This window comes from Rattus norvegicus, chromosome 2 (genome assembly GCF_036323735.1).
Source record: "Rattus norvegicus strain BN/NHsdMcwi chromosome 2, GRCr8, whole genome shotgun sequence".
NCBI classification, from domain to species: domain Eukaryota; kingdom Metazoa; phylum Chordata; class Mammalia; order Rodentia; family Muridae; genus Rattus; species Rattus norvegicus.
The window spans coordinates 36,040,716-36,057,278 of record NC_086020.1 but is presented as its reverse complement, the minus strand read 5'-3'; the positions used below and the strand labels follow the sequence as shown (position 1 = coordinate 36,057,278).

Sequence of the window (16,563 nt, the reverse complement as noted above, 5' to 3'; positions counted from 1 at the left end):
ACTTAATCCTATGGCCAGCTACTCATGTGTTGTGACCTGCTAACGAAACCTGGTCCTGGGATTTTACAGGAAGCAATCCTGAGTCTCCGATGGAAGGCCCAAGAATAATATTTAGAGCTCTCCAAACGAGTCGAATTAGAAACAGCAGTGAAGGGAGTGTGTTTAGAGAAGGAGATGCATAGAGGAGAGCCTGAGAACCAGTTGTGCTGAGTGTCCCCAGGAAATGATGCCACTGTCCCTTCCCTCCACAGCTTGACCACATACTGTCTCCACCACCCATGCCGTTTCGGAAATGCAGCAACCCAGATGTGGCCTGTGGCCTCGGAAAGTCACTGAAGTACAAGAGACAACTTAGTGAGGATGGGAAGCAGCTTCGGCGAGGGAGCCTGGGAGGAGCCCTCACTGGTGAGTCAGGGTGGCGTGGATCAGAGGAGGAATTGTGCTTCTCTTACAGGGTCCCATACAGCCTTGGAGTTCCGTGTGCAAAAGCCTGCCCACACACCCTTTTGGAAAGGGTTACTTAGTCCAGAAAGCAGTTTAAATTAGGCACTTGATTAGTAAAACATGGAATATAGTTTACATACAACAACTTGGTCATATTTCGATATATACAAATGCACTTAGGAAAATTTGTATTTTGGTCTAACTACCAGCATGGTCAAATTATAAAAATGTAGCTAGAGACAGACAACAAGCCATACACACAGAGACAGACGCCCATAGGCAGACACACATAGACACACACACAAGACACACAGACACACACACTTAGAGGCAATCACACACACAGGCACACACAGACATCAATACAAAGACATAGGTGCACACAGATGCACACACACACACACACACACACACACACACACACACACACACACACCTTGTCCCAAGGTAATTGTACTTCCACTTTCCCTACAGACAAGATTAATCCTGTGTTTTGGGTTAACTGGGATATACAGCCTGTGTGTTGTATCTACCCTGTTATTCAGCATACCACTCTAGTAATATGTCTGTGTTATTATATCAATAGTAAGTGTTCATAAGAGACTGATAAGGTGAGCAAAGTACTTGATGTGCCTTCTCACCAACCTGTGGTATGGCCAGTCTTTGTGAATTTGGTCATTTTCATTGTCCTAGATATTGTAGTTTTCTTTTGAGTTTTCTGTTAGCTTCCTGTTACTCTAACAGGAGCCCGAGAGAATCAAATTACAAAAAAAGAGAAGGTATTTTTGGACGTGCTGCTTTAGGCAGCTTGGGAAACGTCATTGCTTTGGGACTGTGCCAATCAGCACCCCATGACTGGAAGCACACAGTGGAGTAAGACTGATCATATTATGGTGGGGAAGTAGAGAGAGAAAGATAGGGGAGCTGGTTCCCTCAAACCACGTCAAGAGCATGGCCCCGGTGACCCCCTGAAGACCTCTCGCTGGACCCCAGCTCTTCAAGCTTTGCAATAACACACCGTACTGGATCCAGCCCTTTAACAGAGGTCACACGTGACACAAACTATAGCATGCAGGTATTGCAGAGCACGCTCTGCGCTTCTCGGATGCGTATATATATTTTCATTTGTGAGATAGCTATCAAGTCCTCCCCGCTTGTAAAACTACAGAGGTACAGACATATAACCTAAATGTTTAAGCACAGAAGCAAATAGTGCGTGTTACTTCTGAGTGAGCCGTTAAAGCTCCTGTCTGTGAGACATGAGGAGATACTAAGGTAGGAGAGCCTGGGAAGGGGAAGAAGGGGAAGGAGCAGAGGGAGTGGTTGGTAAGCTAGACAGCAAGAAATGATTGTTCTGTAACACAGTTGGACAGCTGATTGGAAGCAATTCCATTTTTAAACCGTGGGCCGGGGTGGGGTGGCTAGAATGTTCTTAGCATGAGTGCTATGTGCTGGAGGCGAGAAATCTGCCGGTTACCCTGATCCAGTCAGTCTGTGTTATTAAAAGTAATTGAAGTTTTCAGTGCATGCATCGAAACCACCCAGGGCTGGGTTGTGGCTCAGTGATGGGCCACTTGCCAAAACATCCATGGGCCCTAGGTTTGAACCCAGTACCGCAAAAGGAAAGAAATCAAGGAAGGCGGAGAAGGAAATGAGGAAAAGCCCACTTCAGCCTGAGGGGCTGTGTAGTTGTGGGCCCACTGGAAATAAAAATACCGATTGAAGAAGACGTGAAGACATGATAAAAATGTTCCACCTAAAACTGAAGCTTTTTAAATCTAAGAAGCCCCACAAACAACTTTTCTCTATATTTATATAAACATCTTATATATTTACTTATATTTAAAACTTTTTATCTATGTTTATAAGTTTTATTCTAGTTTTTCTTTAAAAAAGAAAAAGAAAAGATAAAGCCGGATAAGACTAAGTTAAAGCGAAAGACTTGGAGAGCTCACCGCTTCAGCTTTCACGCTGAACTAAACTCTAACGCACTGCGGGTTCCATTTCCTTTTCCTATTTCATCCTAGTGACTTTTTCCCTCTAAACACAAATATTTTGAAGGAACATCATCGGTTTTAAGCCCTGAAGGAAGTTTTGTCTACATATGACAGTCTCATCTGACAGTTCATAAATGGTCTGGAAAATATTTTGAATTATGGTTTTTTTTTTAAATTTTAGAATTATGGTCTTTGGCTCTCTGGAAATGGATTTCTAAGGAACGGAAATGCTGCTGCCACATCGTCAGTAAAGTTGGAGCAGTTGGTCCAGAGAGGCACACTGCTGGAAGGGCGGGAGGGTGATCCAGGCCCAGGGAAGTATAACCTTAAAAAAAATAAAAAAGCCTGCAGAGCTAACCCAGTAGCTCAGTAAAGGTGCCCACTATGTAAGCATGAGGCGCTGAGTTTGAATTTCACCCATGTAGAAGTAGAGTATGGAAGCATTCATCTGTGTTCCCAGTACTGAGGGAGGACAGTCCTGGGAACCCTCTGCCTAGTTTGTCTGACAGAACTGGGGAACTTTAAGTTCAGTGAGAATCCCCATCTCATACACCACACACGTATGTGTATATACTAGCATATACACTTACACACGTCCACATGACACATACATCACACACACACACACACACACACACACACACACACGCACACACACACAGCTACACCCTGCACACATGGTGGTGCATGCATATCACCATCAGAGTTCTCAGAAGTAGAGGCAAGAGGCAGCTTTTGGGTTCCAGACCAGCCTGAGCCATGGATTGAGGACCCTGTCTCAAAAAATAGAAAAGATTGCCCTTCCCTGAGTGAATAGCCAGCGCTTGCATTTAGGGTTCTGCTGATGCTTCCCTGTTGCTGATAGGACCATTCTCACTTTCTCTGGTAGATGCAGATTGCCTGTGTAAGTGATACAGTCTAAAGAGTCCTGGAGTCTCTTAACCAACAATGAAATCCTGAGGGTCGATTCACCCTCTTTATTCATTCTAATTAGAAAGTTTATATTACTTGAGCTGTTTTTGAAGTAACTGTTCCCACCTTTTTCCGCTTAAATAGTTTATTAAATGCTTCAAAACGATTCAAAGTCACCAGAACCTTGTGCCTGATCTAGTGTCTTACTTCAAAGACCAGCTGCATTCCCTCTTGACTTCCTCTCAGCTCTAGGATCCTTGGTTTGGTAGTATTGTCCTTGCAACCGTGAGCTGCCAGGTGTGAGGTGGAAACCAGAAGACCAAGCATTCCGAGTCTCATTAGCGGCATAACAAGTTGGAGGCCAGCCCGACTTGCCAAAAACTAAACTAAAATCAAAGTCTTTGTGAAAGCTTAGCTTACGGTTTTAAAAAATTTACTGCCTAAGTATGAATGGAAAACTTTCACTAAGCCTTTAGCTTTTCAAGCTTTTTATTTATTCCTAATGATAGCTAACATTAAAATCTTCCTGTGTGGCAGGGCCACTGTCAGTGAATTATATTTATTGACTTACTTAACCCATGAGACAGGAAGCACTTGTCCCTGTTTTACAGATGGAGACACTGAGGCACAGGCATGGAGCTTGTAAACAAGAGCCAGTGAGTAAAGCCAGGCAGGTGCCTGCACAGCCAGTCTGAGGCTCTTTAGCACAGCAGGTACCCAGTAGGTTTAAAATAAACCTTAAATTCCAACAGGATTAATTAGAGTGAATTTTAGATAGAAGAATCTTTGCTTACTTGGAATCTGAGGCTGTGACTCAATCTGTAGGGCTCCCAGTCCTTTAATTAAAGAAAATTAAATCTAAGCAATTAATGCATATTAAAAACTTTAAATTCATACATTTGTTAGCCCAGCAATTCTATTTCTGGGAATTCATTGCAAGCAAACAGTCATGAATATGTGTGGAGAATTAGCACTAGTAATGTTTGGAGCAGCACTATTTATAATAATTAAAATTACATGTCATCTAAATATCTGCCAAGAGGATATTGATTAAACATATTATAGAATATACCAAAAGCAGAAAACAATGTAAACATTGAAAATCATGCTGTAAAAAATAAATTTGAACACTGAAAAAGGTTCATAACATTTAACATGAAATCTTATGGCTGAATGCTCTCAAACTATTACATCCTTGGTAAGACTTCCTATAAATGTAATTAAACAATTGAATATTTGATAAGGGGGGAAGAAAGCTACTTTGCTAAAGATTTTTTTTTCCAAACTGGCTTGATGATTAAAAAAGGCTCCCTTCTTATATAGTTGTGTGACGGGTACTCTGGTCTTTTTTTATACCCTGCAGTTCAATCCATGTGGGAATTTTTTTCTCTCCAAGGTTTTTGTTGTTGTTATTGTTCATTTGTATCATTCAGTGATCCATGTCAGCAGCATTAATTCTATATACTCTCAGAACACTTTTTGGTAGACTATTATCAGTGGCTGAGTCTTCTGGGACATGGAACCCTATTTTAGCTCCACTAGGCTTGATTACAGGATTCACTTGAAGTCTAACGGCTCTTTGTCCATTGTCTCTAAGATCATCCGCTACACAAAGTAATAGAGTTTAGAGCATGAGAGGTGAAGTCCATCTGTACAAATGTATTTCAAACATTTCTAAGCATTGTGCTGCTTAGAAATGGCCAGGATAAGTCAAGTAGTGGAAGCACTTTCCACCATGATGGTTGAGCAAAGATACAATTAGGACCAGTGATTCTGTCCACCATAGTTAGCTTCTGTCTTTTAAAGCAATCCTTTATGATAAGCATATCTATTTCTGAGCTATAAAAATATGTGTTCAATGTAGATAACTCAGAAAACAGAGCTTTCAGAAAGGATAGATCAGAAGGGCCATAATTATACCACGATTCGAATGAATGATATTCATGTTTGAAATTGTGAAAGTTTCCTTCCCAAAGTAAAGATTTGAATCACCAAGAGTATTAGGTTAAAGAGAGGGAAACAAACATTGCTCACTTGCTGATTTTATTTTTTCAAGGCTGACATTTAAACAATAGACCCAGCGCTTGCTATGCCCATCATGTTCAAGCTAATGTTTTCTGTCTTCATGGCCCACTGCTTGCTAAATAGATAGAATCAGCGTGTAAACAGTGACTGAGCTCTGGAGCCCCCTGATGAGGAAGAGAAGCAGTACTCTTCTAATCATTATACAGACCCTCTGGTCTTGGCAGAGATGCACAGTATTGTGCCTCACAGTTCAGACTTTAGGATCTTTGAATCCCGTCTTCTAGATACGCAGCCTTTGTTCCCTGGTTGTGATGTGTGTCATAGGTACCCAGTTGGAATGGAGGCTCCTTTCCCTCAGGGAGTCCCTTTTGTCTTCTAAAGGATGTTTGGGTTTTTTTAGAATACAAGAAAAGCAGAATCCATGCATTTCCCATAGACTGCTATAGGAAGGCAATGTGGGCATAACACCAGTGGATTAACCTGCAGACAACATTGACAAAGAACTCTAAAACTGTTAGAGTGTTCTTTATCACAGGGGAAATGGAGAAGTTTTGCCTTTCTGGGCATTGGAAATGAAATCTGCCTGTCTTATTTTTGTAGTGCTTCAAGCATGCTGGGCAAGTGCTAAACCCCTATGTTAAACCCAGCCCAACTCTAGAACATTTTCAGAATCTTACTTAAAGAAAGAAAAGGCAAATGGCACGATCCCAGGAAACGTTATTTCCTTCTAAAATTAGCTCAGAGACCATCATGCTGGAGTAAGCCAATCTTCGGACACTCGTTGACTTCCTTAGTTTAGTTGGCAAATCTGAAAATCATCACATTAAGTGTCCATGGAATTTAGTAATCATTCACTTGTATGCAGTGTGTCTGTCTTGTATGTTCTAGTTTTCTCTTGTCATTTGTGCAGAGTGCCTGTGTAAGAATGCTGTCAGTGTGACGCTCCAACAAGGCCATACCTCCTAATGTTGGCACTCCCTATGCTAAGATAGAAATCATCACATTCCACTCCCTGGACCCTATAGACTTACTCAAACACAGGAATCTATGGAGGCCATATCTAGCCATAGCATAATAAAATACATTTAATCCAACTTTCAAGGTCTTCATAGTCTATAGCAGTCTTGACAGTGTTAAAAGTCCAAAGTTCAAGGTCTCTTCTGAGATTCATCCAATCACTTAACCGTAATCCCCAAAACAAGACAGAAATCAGCCGGGTGAACTCCAAATTCTGCATCTCCATGTCTGATGTCAAAGCCATCTTCAGATCTCCACTCCTTTTTCATTTTTGTTGACTGCAACAAACTTCTTCCCCTGGGCTGGTTCCACTCCCCTTAGCAGCTTTTCTCTTGAACATCTTGGGGTCTCCAAGGTAACTTCAATGCTACAGCTTCTTATTCCAATGTCTGAAATCCACACATGATCTTCTGTGCTCCTCCAACAAGCTTGGGTCACTTCTCCAGTTCTGCCCTCTATAGCACTCTAGTCTCTAGTTGACTCCATTCCATTGCTGCTGCTGTTCTTGGGGGTCATTCCACGGTACTGACATCTCTAGTACGCTGGGGTCTTCTGCTGCAAATAGGCTTCACCAATAGCGTCTCATAGTCTCTTTTCATGGTGTCAACTTCTTTGCATGATTCCTTCATCCCTGTGCCTGCAACTTCACTAGTGGCCATCCCTGGCTTCACACAGTGTCAAGCCTCAGCTGCTGTTCATGACCCGTTCATGCCTTCAAATCTAGTACCACTTGGGTGACTCTTACAAATTACCAAGTACGGCTGCAGCATGAGGTGCAACCTTGTCTATCTCTGGAACACAGCTTCTTTGTGCTCTCAGAAAACACTTCTCAGAAGATTTCACTTCAGTGATGTTGGTGTCTTCTTAATCACCACTAATTTCTTAGCTCCAGCTAACAGCATCAATTGTCTCAGTAGTATCTTCTTCTCTTGACTCTAAAACCGGAGGTAAATGACCAAAGCTGCTGAATTCTGTTGCTTCATGAGGCTGGAACATGCCCCCCTTGTTCTATTACATTATCGTCAACTTTCAGTTTTCCAACTCCCTTGCTGCCTAAGCTTGTCTATCTTGAACTTGCTCTGTAGATTGACCTTTGAACTCAGAGATCTGCAAGGCCTTGTCTCCTGTAATCCTGAGATTAAACGTATGTACCACCAATGCCTGGGCTTAAGCTTTTCTTCACGTAAAACATGCTCTGTTCAAGGGTGGCCTTGAACTCAGAGATTTGTTTGCCTTTGTCTCCTGGGATTAAAGGCTTGTACTACCATGCCTGGACCTGAATTTAGCAGGATGGGATCTTTTCCCAAGGTTACCACTCTCTTAATTCAATTTAATATTCTCTGAACACAAGATTCAGCTCCATTTCACTTCCTGGTGCCTTTTTAATACTTGAACCATATATTTTATAATTTTCCTTTCTAAGCTTGCTCCTTTTCATTAAAATGTTCTTCATAAGAGTGACTGTAGTAACCACACGACAGAATTTATACCAGGCTGTTTTGAGACTTCCTTTTTAAAAGCAATTAATCTAAATCTCTTTGGAGTTAGCCTTAGGCAGACTCTTCAGATAATGGCAAAAAGCAGCCTCATTCTTGACCAAAATATCACAAAAATAGTCTTTATGCCACATACTGAAATTCCTCTCCACTGAAACTTCTTGGGCCAGATCTGTACAGTTCAAATCACTCTTAGCAACAAAGTCATCCATATTCTTCCTAGGATGGCCCATTAAGCCCCACTTAAAGCATTCCACTGCTTTCCAAATCCAATGTCCCATAAATCCATTCTTCCACATAAAAGTATGGTCAGGCCTATCACAGCAATACCCTAGTCCCTGGTACCAACTTCTGTCTTAGGGTTTTATTGCCGTTAACAGACACTGTGATCAAGGCAACTCTTACAAGGACACCATTTCGTTGGGACTAGCTTACAGATTCAGGGGTTCAGTCCATTATCATCAAGGAAGGAGCATGGTAGCGTCCAGGTTGGCATGGCATGGTTCAGTGGGAGCTGAGAGTTCTGCCTTTTCATCTGAAGTCTGCTAGGAGAAGACTGACTCCCAAGTGGTTAGGAGATGTGTAGCCCACACCCACAGTGACACACTTCATCCAATAAGTCCACACCTACTCCAACAAGGCCATACCTTCTAATAGTGCTACTCCCTGGACCAAGCATATTCCGACTACCACAATAGTTGAAACATTAGAACAAAGAAAGAGTACATGAGAAAAAAAATTACTTAAAGGAAAAGCCATCAGAATCAAAACTGATTTCTCAATGAATACTTTGGAAGCCAGAAGAGATTGGAAAAATGAGTTAAAGTTCTCAAAGACCGTGAAGGCCAACCTAGAAGTTGAAGGAAAAAGAAAAATGTTCTATGATGTGAACAAAATACAGGAAATGATACTGTGGTGACAAGAGGAATAAACATAGCCAGTAGACTGTACAACAACCTGTGGGCTGAAACACTTTAGGGGTTGCATATCAGATATTTACATTACAATTTGCAACAGTAGCAAAATTAAATTCATAAAGTAGCAACGAGATAGTTTTGTGCTAGGGAGTCACCACAGCAGAGGAGATGAATTAAAGAGTTGCAGTGTTAGGAAGGTTGAGAAGCACTGCTGTAGAAAGAAAACAAAGTTATAATTTAACCTAATATTACTAAAAGCAAAGTACCACGGAGAGCATAAACAAAACAGCAACATGGTGACACACACCTTTCAAAAATGTAGTAATGGCCTCAGTTCTCCAAACAAATGACACATGCTGGCTGAATGAATCAAGGAACAAAATTCATTATCTGTTGTCAACAAGAAACTCACCTTAACTTTAAAGATAGACTCTCTGTTAGATGGGCAAAAGAACTGGAATCAAATGGGACCAGGAAGCAAGCAGGTATTGCCATCCTCTATCTGACAAGACAGACTTCAAACTAAAGCTAATTCGAATATATTAAAAAGGGCACTTCATTTTAAGGGAAGGAAAAATTAACCAAGAAGGCGTTATTATCCTAAACACACATGCACCAAACCCTGATACACTGTTTCATAAAGTGTACTACTGGTAGTTAAGACACAGATTTACAGCAATCCATTAACAGTAGATGGTCTCTATACTCCATTTTCTCCAATAGTCAGGCCATCTGGACAAAAGATGAGCAGAGAAACATCAGAACTAAATGGCATCATACATGAAGTAGACTTAAGAGTTATCTACAGCATGTTTCACATGAACATCAAAGAACACACATTCTACTCAGCAGCCGACAGACGCTTCTCTGAAAGAGACCATATTCTGGGACACAAAACAAACCTTAACAACAGCAGAAAGACTGAAATGACTCTCTGTATCCTTCCTAACCACAATGCAGCAAAACTTAAAACAGCAAAAACAAATCTATAGTAAACTTATGAACTCACAGAGACTGAACAACTCAATCCTGCATGATGAATAAGTCAAAGAAGAAACCAAGAAAGGCTCCCAACAGGCCCTGCTCACTTACCACTAATACCATCCCTGCTCACACCTTTCACAGCACACAGATATTTGCTTTCTCAATGTTTTGGATGTGTTGTCTTCACTTACATATCCCACCCCAGAGTATGCCTGCACCCAACTGTTCCTGCCAAGGATACCCAGTGACTACTGTTAATTCCAGTGGCTGTTCCTAGCCTACGCTTTATTTGTTTATATGATCCAGTCTGATATACTGTCCTCAAAATGATGATTCTCTCATTTCTGTCTCCACAACCCCACTGGGATAATCAGATTAACATGTTTCATGGCTACTTCAAACCCTAGCTAAGGCAACTATGTTGTGGGGAGGGGTTGTCTTCTCTACTTGGGGTTCTGTGTGTATCTTGTACAGTGGTCTTACCTTATTTTGGGAAGGTTTGCTTCTATGATCTTGTTGAACATTTGGTCTATGCTTGACCTGGGATTCTTCTCCCTTATCGATTTCTGTAATTTTAAGGTCTGATCTTTTCATGATGTCCATATTTCCTACATAGCATTTTTCCTATTTTTTTCCTTATTTCATCTAGTTCCTCTACTTAATCTTTGAATCCTGATATTCTGCCTTTTGTGTGGTTCATTCTGCTTGGAGAGCTTCCCCTTGAGTTTTCTAGTAGGGTTATTGAGTTTCCCCATCCCACGTGGAATTCTTTTTCAGTTTTTCTCTTTATTGAATTCTGTCTTCAATTCCTAGATAGTGTTTATCATTTTCATCATGTGTTGCCCTGGGCATCACTCAGGCTGTTATTCACTTTCATTGATATGTGTTTATTTTAGTTGTGGTGGTGGTGGTGGTGGAGGAGTAGTTGGTGGTGCTGGTAGTGGTGTGTTCACTAATCTCCTTGAATTCTTTGATGACATTTACTTTTTAAATTCTGTGTTTAAGGTCTCATCCAGGTAATTCGCACTGACAAGCATTCCTGTAGGAATGGTGGATTTTAGGGGAAATGCCAATTCGATCTTTCCTATTGTTTGTAGTTTTGTGATGATAACGTAGATGTCATCTTCTTTTGTTAGTTCTGTGTCCGGTGTAGTCACATCAGGTTATGTATGACAGAGCATCGATATTTGGCTAGGCTCAGCTTAGATATGGTTTAGGTAAAAAGACGGCAGGTAGATTCATGGGGCTGGGCTGGCTTGCAACAGATGTGTCCTTGTACAAGCCTGGAGTTTGGGCATAGATCCATGGCTTGGGATGGTGCCTGGAAGGGGAGATTAGGTAGTCTCCTATAGCTAGATCTTGGTGCAAGATGCACAACACTGGGTGGGGTGTAGAGGATAAAAATGAAGCCTGAGAGACCTGTAGGATTGATTGAGGTTGTATGGCCTAACCAGAGCCTGGATAGAGTCAGTATAAACAGGTATAGCTACACTAAGCCAAGGAACTAGATGTGTGGGACCCAAGTAGATCTGGAAGTTGGGAAGGATGTGTGAGTGGGAGGATTAGGCAGAATCATCCAGCTAGACTCTAGCATAAAAAGTGCAAGAAGACACAGCTGGGCGGAGAGGTAGGATGTGGTGCTCAAGGGGACTGTAGGTTGATAAGAAATTTAATTTTTAATGTCCATTTCCTTATTGCTGGATTTTTAAAAAAGTTTGCTATGTTTTGTTAAATAACCCATGCAGTTTAACAAATTTCAAGGGTCCTTGTATTGAGCCCTGAGAGGATGTCAGAAGGGTTCTTTGGGAGGCAGGGAGAGAAGACTAGCAAATGGTTGGGAAGAAATAGGAAGGAAGTCTGAATACGGAATTTCTTAGAAGCACTGAGAACCCTCTTACAGTCTGAGGCCTGATGGAAAGTGAAGCCCCGGTTGATGTTGGATGAGCTCACTCCGGGCATGAGTCTTTGGGGGGGCATTGGTCCCACGGAAGGCAGGTAAGAGCCCTGGCCAAGGGTTATTCCAGAGCATGTTAGACACAGTAGAGCGGAGCCATACGGGGATGGGAAGAAGTTTTAGCATGAGTGGTAACATCCTACAGGGATTGATCCAAACCTGGTAGGATCTCAGGAAACAACCTGGGATGTGGACCTTGGGCGGTATTAATAGGGCAGTGAGGAGTCGATTGGCTTAGTTTTCAGAGAAGCAGTTCTTGGAATCTGATTAGTTTGGAGTTCAGCGCATTTTAAAACTTACAAGGGGCAAAGCCATCCTTGTGGCGCTCTTCAGGTACTCTCAATCTGGGTTCGTTCCCTTTGGCCAGTGGTGGTGTTAGGAAAGACGGGCAAGGCCGGCGCTACTCATGATTCACATTTGCAGTGCTACCGACTGAATGCGTTTGCTTGTACTTGCTTTTCCGTTACCGAGTACTTGCGAAGCCTCTGCTGAAAGTGCATGGCCAAATGCAGGGATTCTTCTAAATCGGTCTGCTAGTCCTTTGTAGATCCTACAAAAATCAGCAAAAGATTATAAAGGTAGAGGGTGTCTGACCACATTTGGAGGAATCATCCGCTGAAGTAGAGGTAACTGTTTTGGTACCTTTGTCTTGGTCTCACTTTGTCTCATGCAAGAGCACCAGGTTTTAAGAAGCCTTTGGAGCCATTCACAATCTTGAGAGTGGGAGTCACTTCTTGTCCTGGGTGTTTTTCTGAACTATCCAGGCATTTACCATGTAGGGTAAATGTTTTGATGCAACTGTAGTTTTTCCTTGTCAGGGTAAAGATCTCCTGAGACCTAGACTTAATGGGACACACAGCTGTTGGCTGGTTCTTCTGGCAGATGCTGCCTCCCAGCGGCGCTGTCAGAGAGGCTTCTGCCATCCATCGCCCTTGCAGATGGACTATTGAGGAGTCATTGCCTCTCTCAACTTGCCTGCCCACATCCCACTTCCTGGCCCTGAGCTGCCAAGCGGCCGCACGACGATCCCAAACAGGTGACACAGTTCTCAAGGAAGCTTACATCTCTCCTTCCAACCCATTATGACTCTGGTGAGGCAGGAGGTGAGAGGGCAGGCCTATGGGGCTGGCAGACAAAGAGACCGATGAGAGCTTGAAGAACCACGTGCACTTATTTCCCTTCTACCAAGAGACAGACAAAAGCCAGGGCCATTTCCTTTGGTAAGGGAAGGAGTTCCAAAGACCAGTTCAGCCCACTGACTGAAGTTTTACAGCTCTATACCTGATAAAGCCTGAAGGACTTAAAACTTAGGATACAGTCCTGGGTACTGACTGAGAGGCCATTTTACATAAAAAGTGTGATTTCTCAATAGGTATTGGAAGTGCTCTTTGTAGAGAAAATGGTTAACTTGAGCCCCAAGTCATGGTTAGTGTGACATTTAAAGATCTCTGAGGCAGAAATACTCTCTAGGGAAGCAAGGGTGTTAAGTCTGCTCTTCCGGCCTTCAGTTGGACGTTTTGGATGGGGCAAACTAAATCTAGTAACTAAGAGTCTGCAAAGGCCACCAAAGATGAGACCGTCTACAAGGTTACTTAAAGTTTGTTCTGGTGTGGTTTTCAAGATGGTGTGCATCCAGATATTTCTGTAAGAGGCTGTCTATACCAGTTAGTCTAAGAAACCTAACAGAAACAAACCAAACAACTATAGAATTAAATTCAGGAAGCTAGAGGTTTCCTGCACTACCCTGTCTAGCTGAGTTCTTATGTTCTAGGTGATTCTTCCCAAGGAGAAAAATCAATTTGCTAAATCCATGTATCAAAAATTCAAGTTATTCATTCTTTAGATTTCTTTTAGGATTAAAAAAAAAGATTGTATTTTTGCTGTGCTTTAGAAAGGTGTTTTTTATGAGACAAGGTATTCATGTCTAGGGCCCACCAGCCTTGAACCTTCTGGAATCACGTGTATGACAGTGTGTGCCATCCTCCCTGGCTGAAGGCATTGGTAACTTTTTGTAGAAGGACAATTATGTTCCTTTTGTTGTTGTTTACTAGCTATTGTCTTGCACCTGCCTCCCATATTCTCTTAAAAAATATGTTTCTGGACCATGGGACTTGTCTGGTGTTGGGCAGTGAGTAGTAGGTGGGCTCAGTGGCTCGTAAGCAATCTCCGAAATGTTAAGATCTTGAAGTTTTGTATACTTATGAGGGGCAAAGAAATCCTTGGGGTGCTATTTGATACTTTCAACTTGGGTTCCCCCCCCTTTCATTCAGGGGTGGCAGTGGGAGAGATGGACAAAGCCAGATTACAGGACATGCACATCCGTGAGTTAATGAATGTGTGCACATCTGTGATTTAATGAATGTGTGCACATCCATTCGCTTTTCTCCTTCTTCGTGCTTACAAAGTCTCTGTGCTGGAAAAACTGACTGTTGGCCTGGCTGTGATGGCAGAGACTTTTTCGACCCTTCACAAATGATACATTTTAGCTGTAGTGTATCATTCTAGTGCCATTCTAGTCCCTATCACGGATGCTGTGGGACTCCTTTTGAGTCAGTAGTATAACACGTGGGGTGTAGGAAAGCTAAATTGATGATATTATGGTTGGGTGTGACGCCTGGGGCTGGTGAGATGGCTGAGCAGGTAAAGGCCTTTGCCACTAAAGTCTGACCCATCCAGATTTCATCCCTGTATCCCACCCCCATTGGCTGTCCTCTGACCTCCACAAGTATGCCACATCATGTTTGTCCGTGTCCATACATGTGCGCAAACACACAGAACAAACAGATGTAAAATTTTATTTAGTAAAACATTCCTCACAAAGCAAATATCCCAGTCTGGAAAGCGTCGGGTTTCATGATGCCCAACTGTTACCTCTTAAAGTCCCACAACTTAAGAATGCTACATTTGGCTTTACACCTCAGCGAGGGTCTTGTAGGGTGAAACCACCCTGTCCTTTCTTTTCTCAAGCTCCGTTTTTGCTTAAGAAGTAAATCACCTCATCTCCCACGCTGAGGGAAGTGTGGAAACTTCCTGCTGAGAACGTGTTCCTCTATTTATTCCCACCCTGTAGACCTCTCCCTCTCCTCTCCCCCCGCCAGCCTCCATCACCCTACACCCTCCTCCCATGGCTGTGCAAAGACCCCTGCCACCTCCTCCAGTGGAACATGCCAGTGGGAGCCCTGTCCCTTGTCCTGACATCGAGCTTGCCAGGCCATCTATCTCTCTCTCAAGCTTGTTTTCTTCAGCCAGTCAGAGCCCCTCGGGGTGTCCACGTTATTTTGACTTCTTGGAAATGACGCCAACTTTTAGTTAGCTCCACAGGAGAAAGAGAAGGGAAGGAAATGCAAACACCCCCCAGTAGAGAAGGTTAAAGATTTATAAAAATTAGTGTTTGTGATACATTAATGAGGCCGGTGGTGGTGGTGGTCTACATCTGTCACTGTCGTGCTGGGTTGTCATGGAGGTACTTAATCAATGCATATTTCCGGGGCTACATTTATTTTCTTGTGTCTGCCTAGACAGATGATCTCCCTGCTCTCTCATGGTTCTCGCTCAGGTACCCTGTCTCAGACCTGAGTCTGAAGGGGAGGCGATGGGGTAAGGCTCCTCCTTACTTTGGAGTCATCCCTTACAATGAGTTCTTCTGAGAGAGAGAGAGAGAGAGAGAGAGAGAGAGAGAGAGAGAGAGAGAGAGAGAAATGACATTTTAAATATTTATTTATTATGTATACATCATACAGCTTTCTGCCTGCACATATGCCTGCAGGCCAGAAAAGGGCATCAGATCCCATTACAGATGGTTGTGAGCCACCATGTGGTTGCTGGGAATTGAACTCAGGACCTCTGGAAGAGCAGACAGTGCTCTTAACCGCTGAGCCATCTCTCCAGCCTGAGCAATGATATTTAATTACCTATTTCCTTCTTCCTAATAGGAACTCAAGGACAGTCCTAATTCTACAGTGGCCCATGCGATAGCAGCAGGCAGAGGGTCTTTGGAATGATTAGGTTTTAGAGACTCTTGTCTCACCAGAGGGATTAAGACCTGCATTTAGTTGATCTGCCTTGTGCCAGGGGGGCTATAAGAAGCAGGTCACTATCAGACCATATACCAGCTTCCCCTTCGAGAACTTCCAACTTCTGAAATTATGAGAAGGAATTTTTCTTATTTTTACAAGTTACCCAGTTTTAGGTTCTGAGTAAGAAGCTGTGGCTAGTGTGAATTCTTAGTATTGCGCCATATTCCGCTTCTAGAGGGATTCCATGTCAGCTCAGGCAGCGTCCCTGCCTGTTAGGGAGAGCCATGTGTGAATGGTAAGTCACAGGCATGGGCAATGGTGTGTGCTGTGCACGTATGCAAACACTTAACCTACTGTTCTTTAAGGAAAGAGGTGCCTCCATTTTTTCCTCTAAGTTACTCGGAAGGATGGAAACCCCTTTATTATCTAAAGCGTCTCCCTGAAGTCAGATTAAGGGTAAAAAGTTTAGGCCAGTCTAATAAATGTAAACCTCCTTAGTTAATAATGAACGCTAGGTAACCCTCCATGTCTGTGCCCTGGTTGGTAGGAATATTAATGCGTGAGGGCTTGGTTGGTTGGTCTCGGTTCTCTTTTGCTAGTCTTTGACCACATTGGTACACGGAAATAACATGTTTTAAAAGGAAAGCAGTAAGTTATGTGTACACTCAGAGTGGTAAGTGCTGCCTTTCTATTCCTTGGTGTATAAACAGGAAGCGAACTGATCTTTTCTGGATTCCTATTCCATTCCAGGGCTGGCAGTATAGCCCAGTGGTCAGTGTTGTCTTGCTGACCATGCGTGTG

At 42.7% G+C, this 16,563-nt stretch overlaps 1 protein-coding gene across 15 annotated transcripts in view; it reads left to right on the top strand.

Moving 5' to 3' along the window:
• Mast4 (microtubule associated serine/threonine kinase family member 4) overlaps positions 1 to 16,563 on the top strand; it is a 591,901-nt gene that overhangs the window by 161,812 nt on the left and 413,526 nt on the right. For all 15 annotated transcript variants that reach the window (XM_063281113.1, XM_063281110.1, XM_063281115.1 and 12 more), the window contains one exon: positions 252 to 405. In XM_063281113.1, the coding sequence (XP_063137183.1) occupies positions 252 to 405 (154 nt within the window). Of the gene's footprint in view, positions 1 to 251; positions 406 to 16,563 lie in introns of those variants that run through there.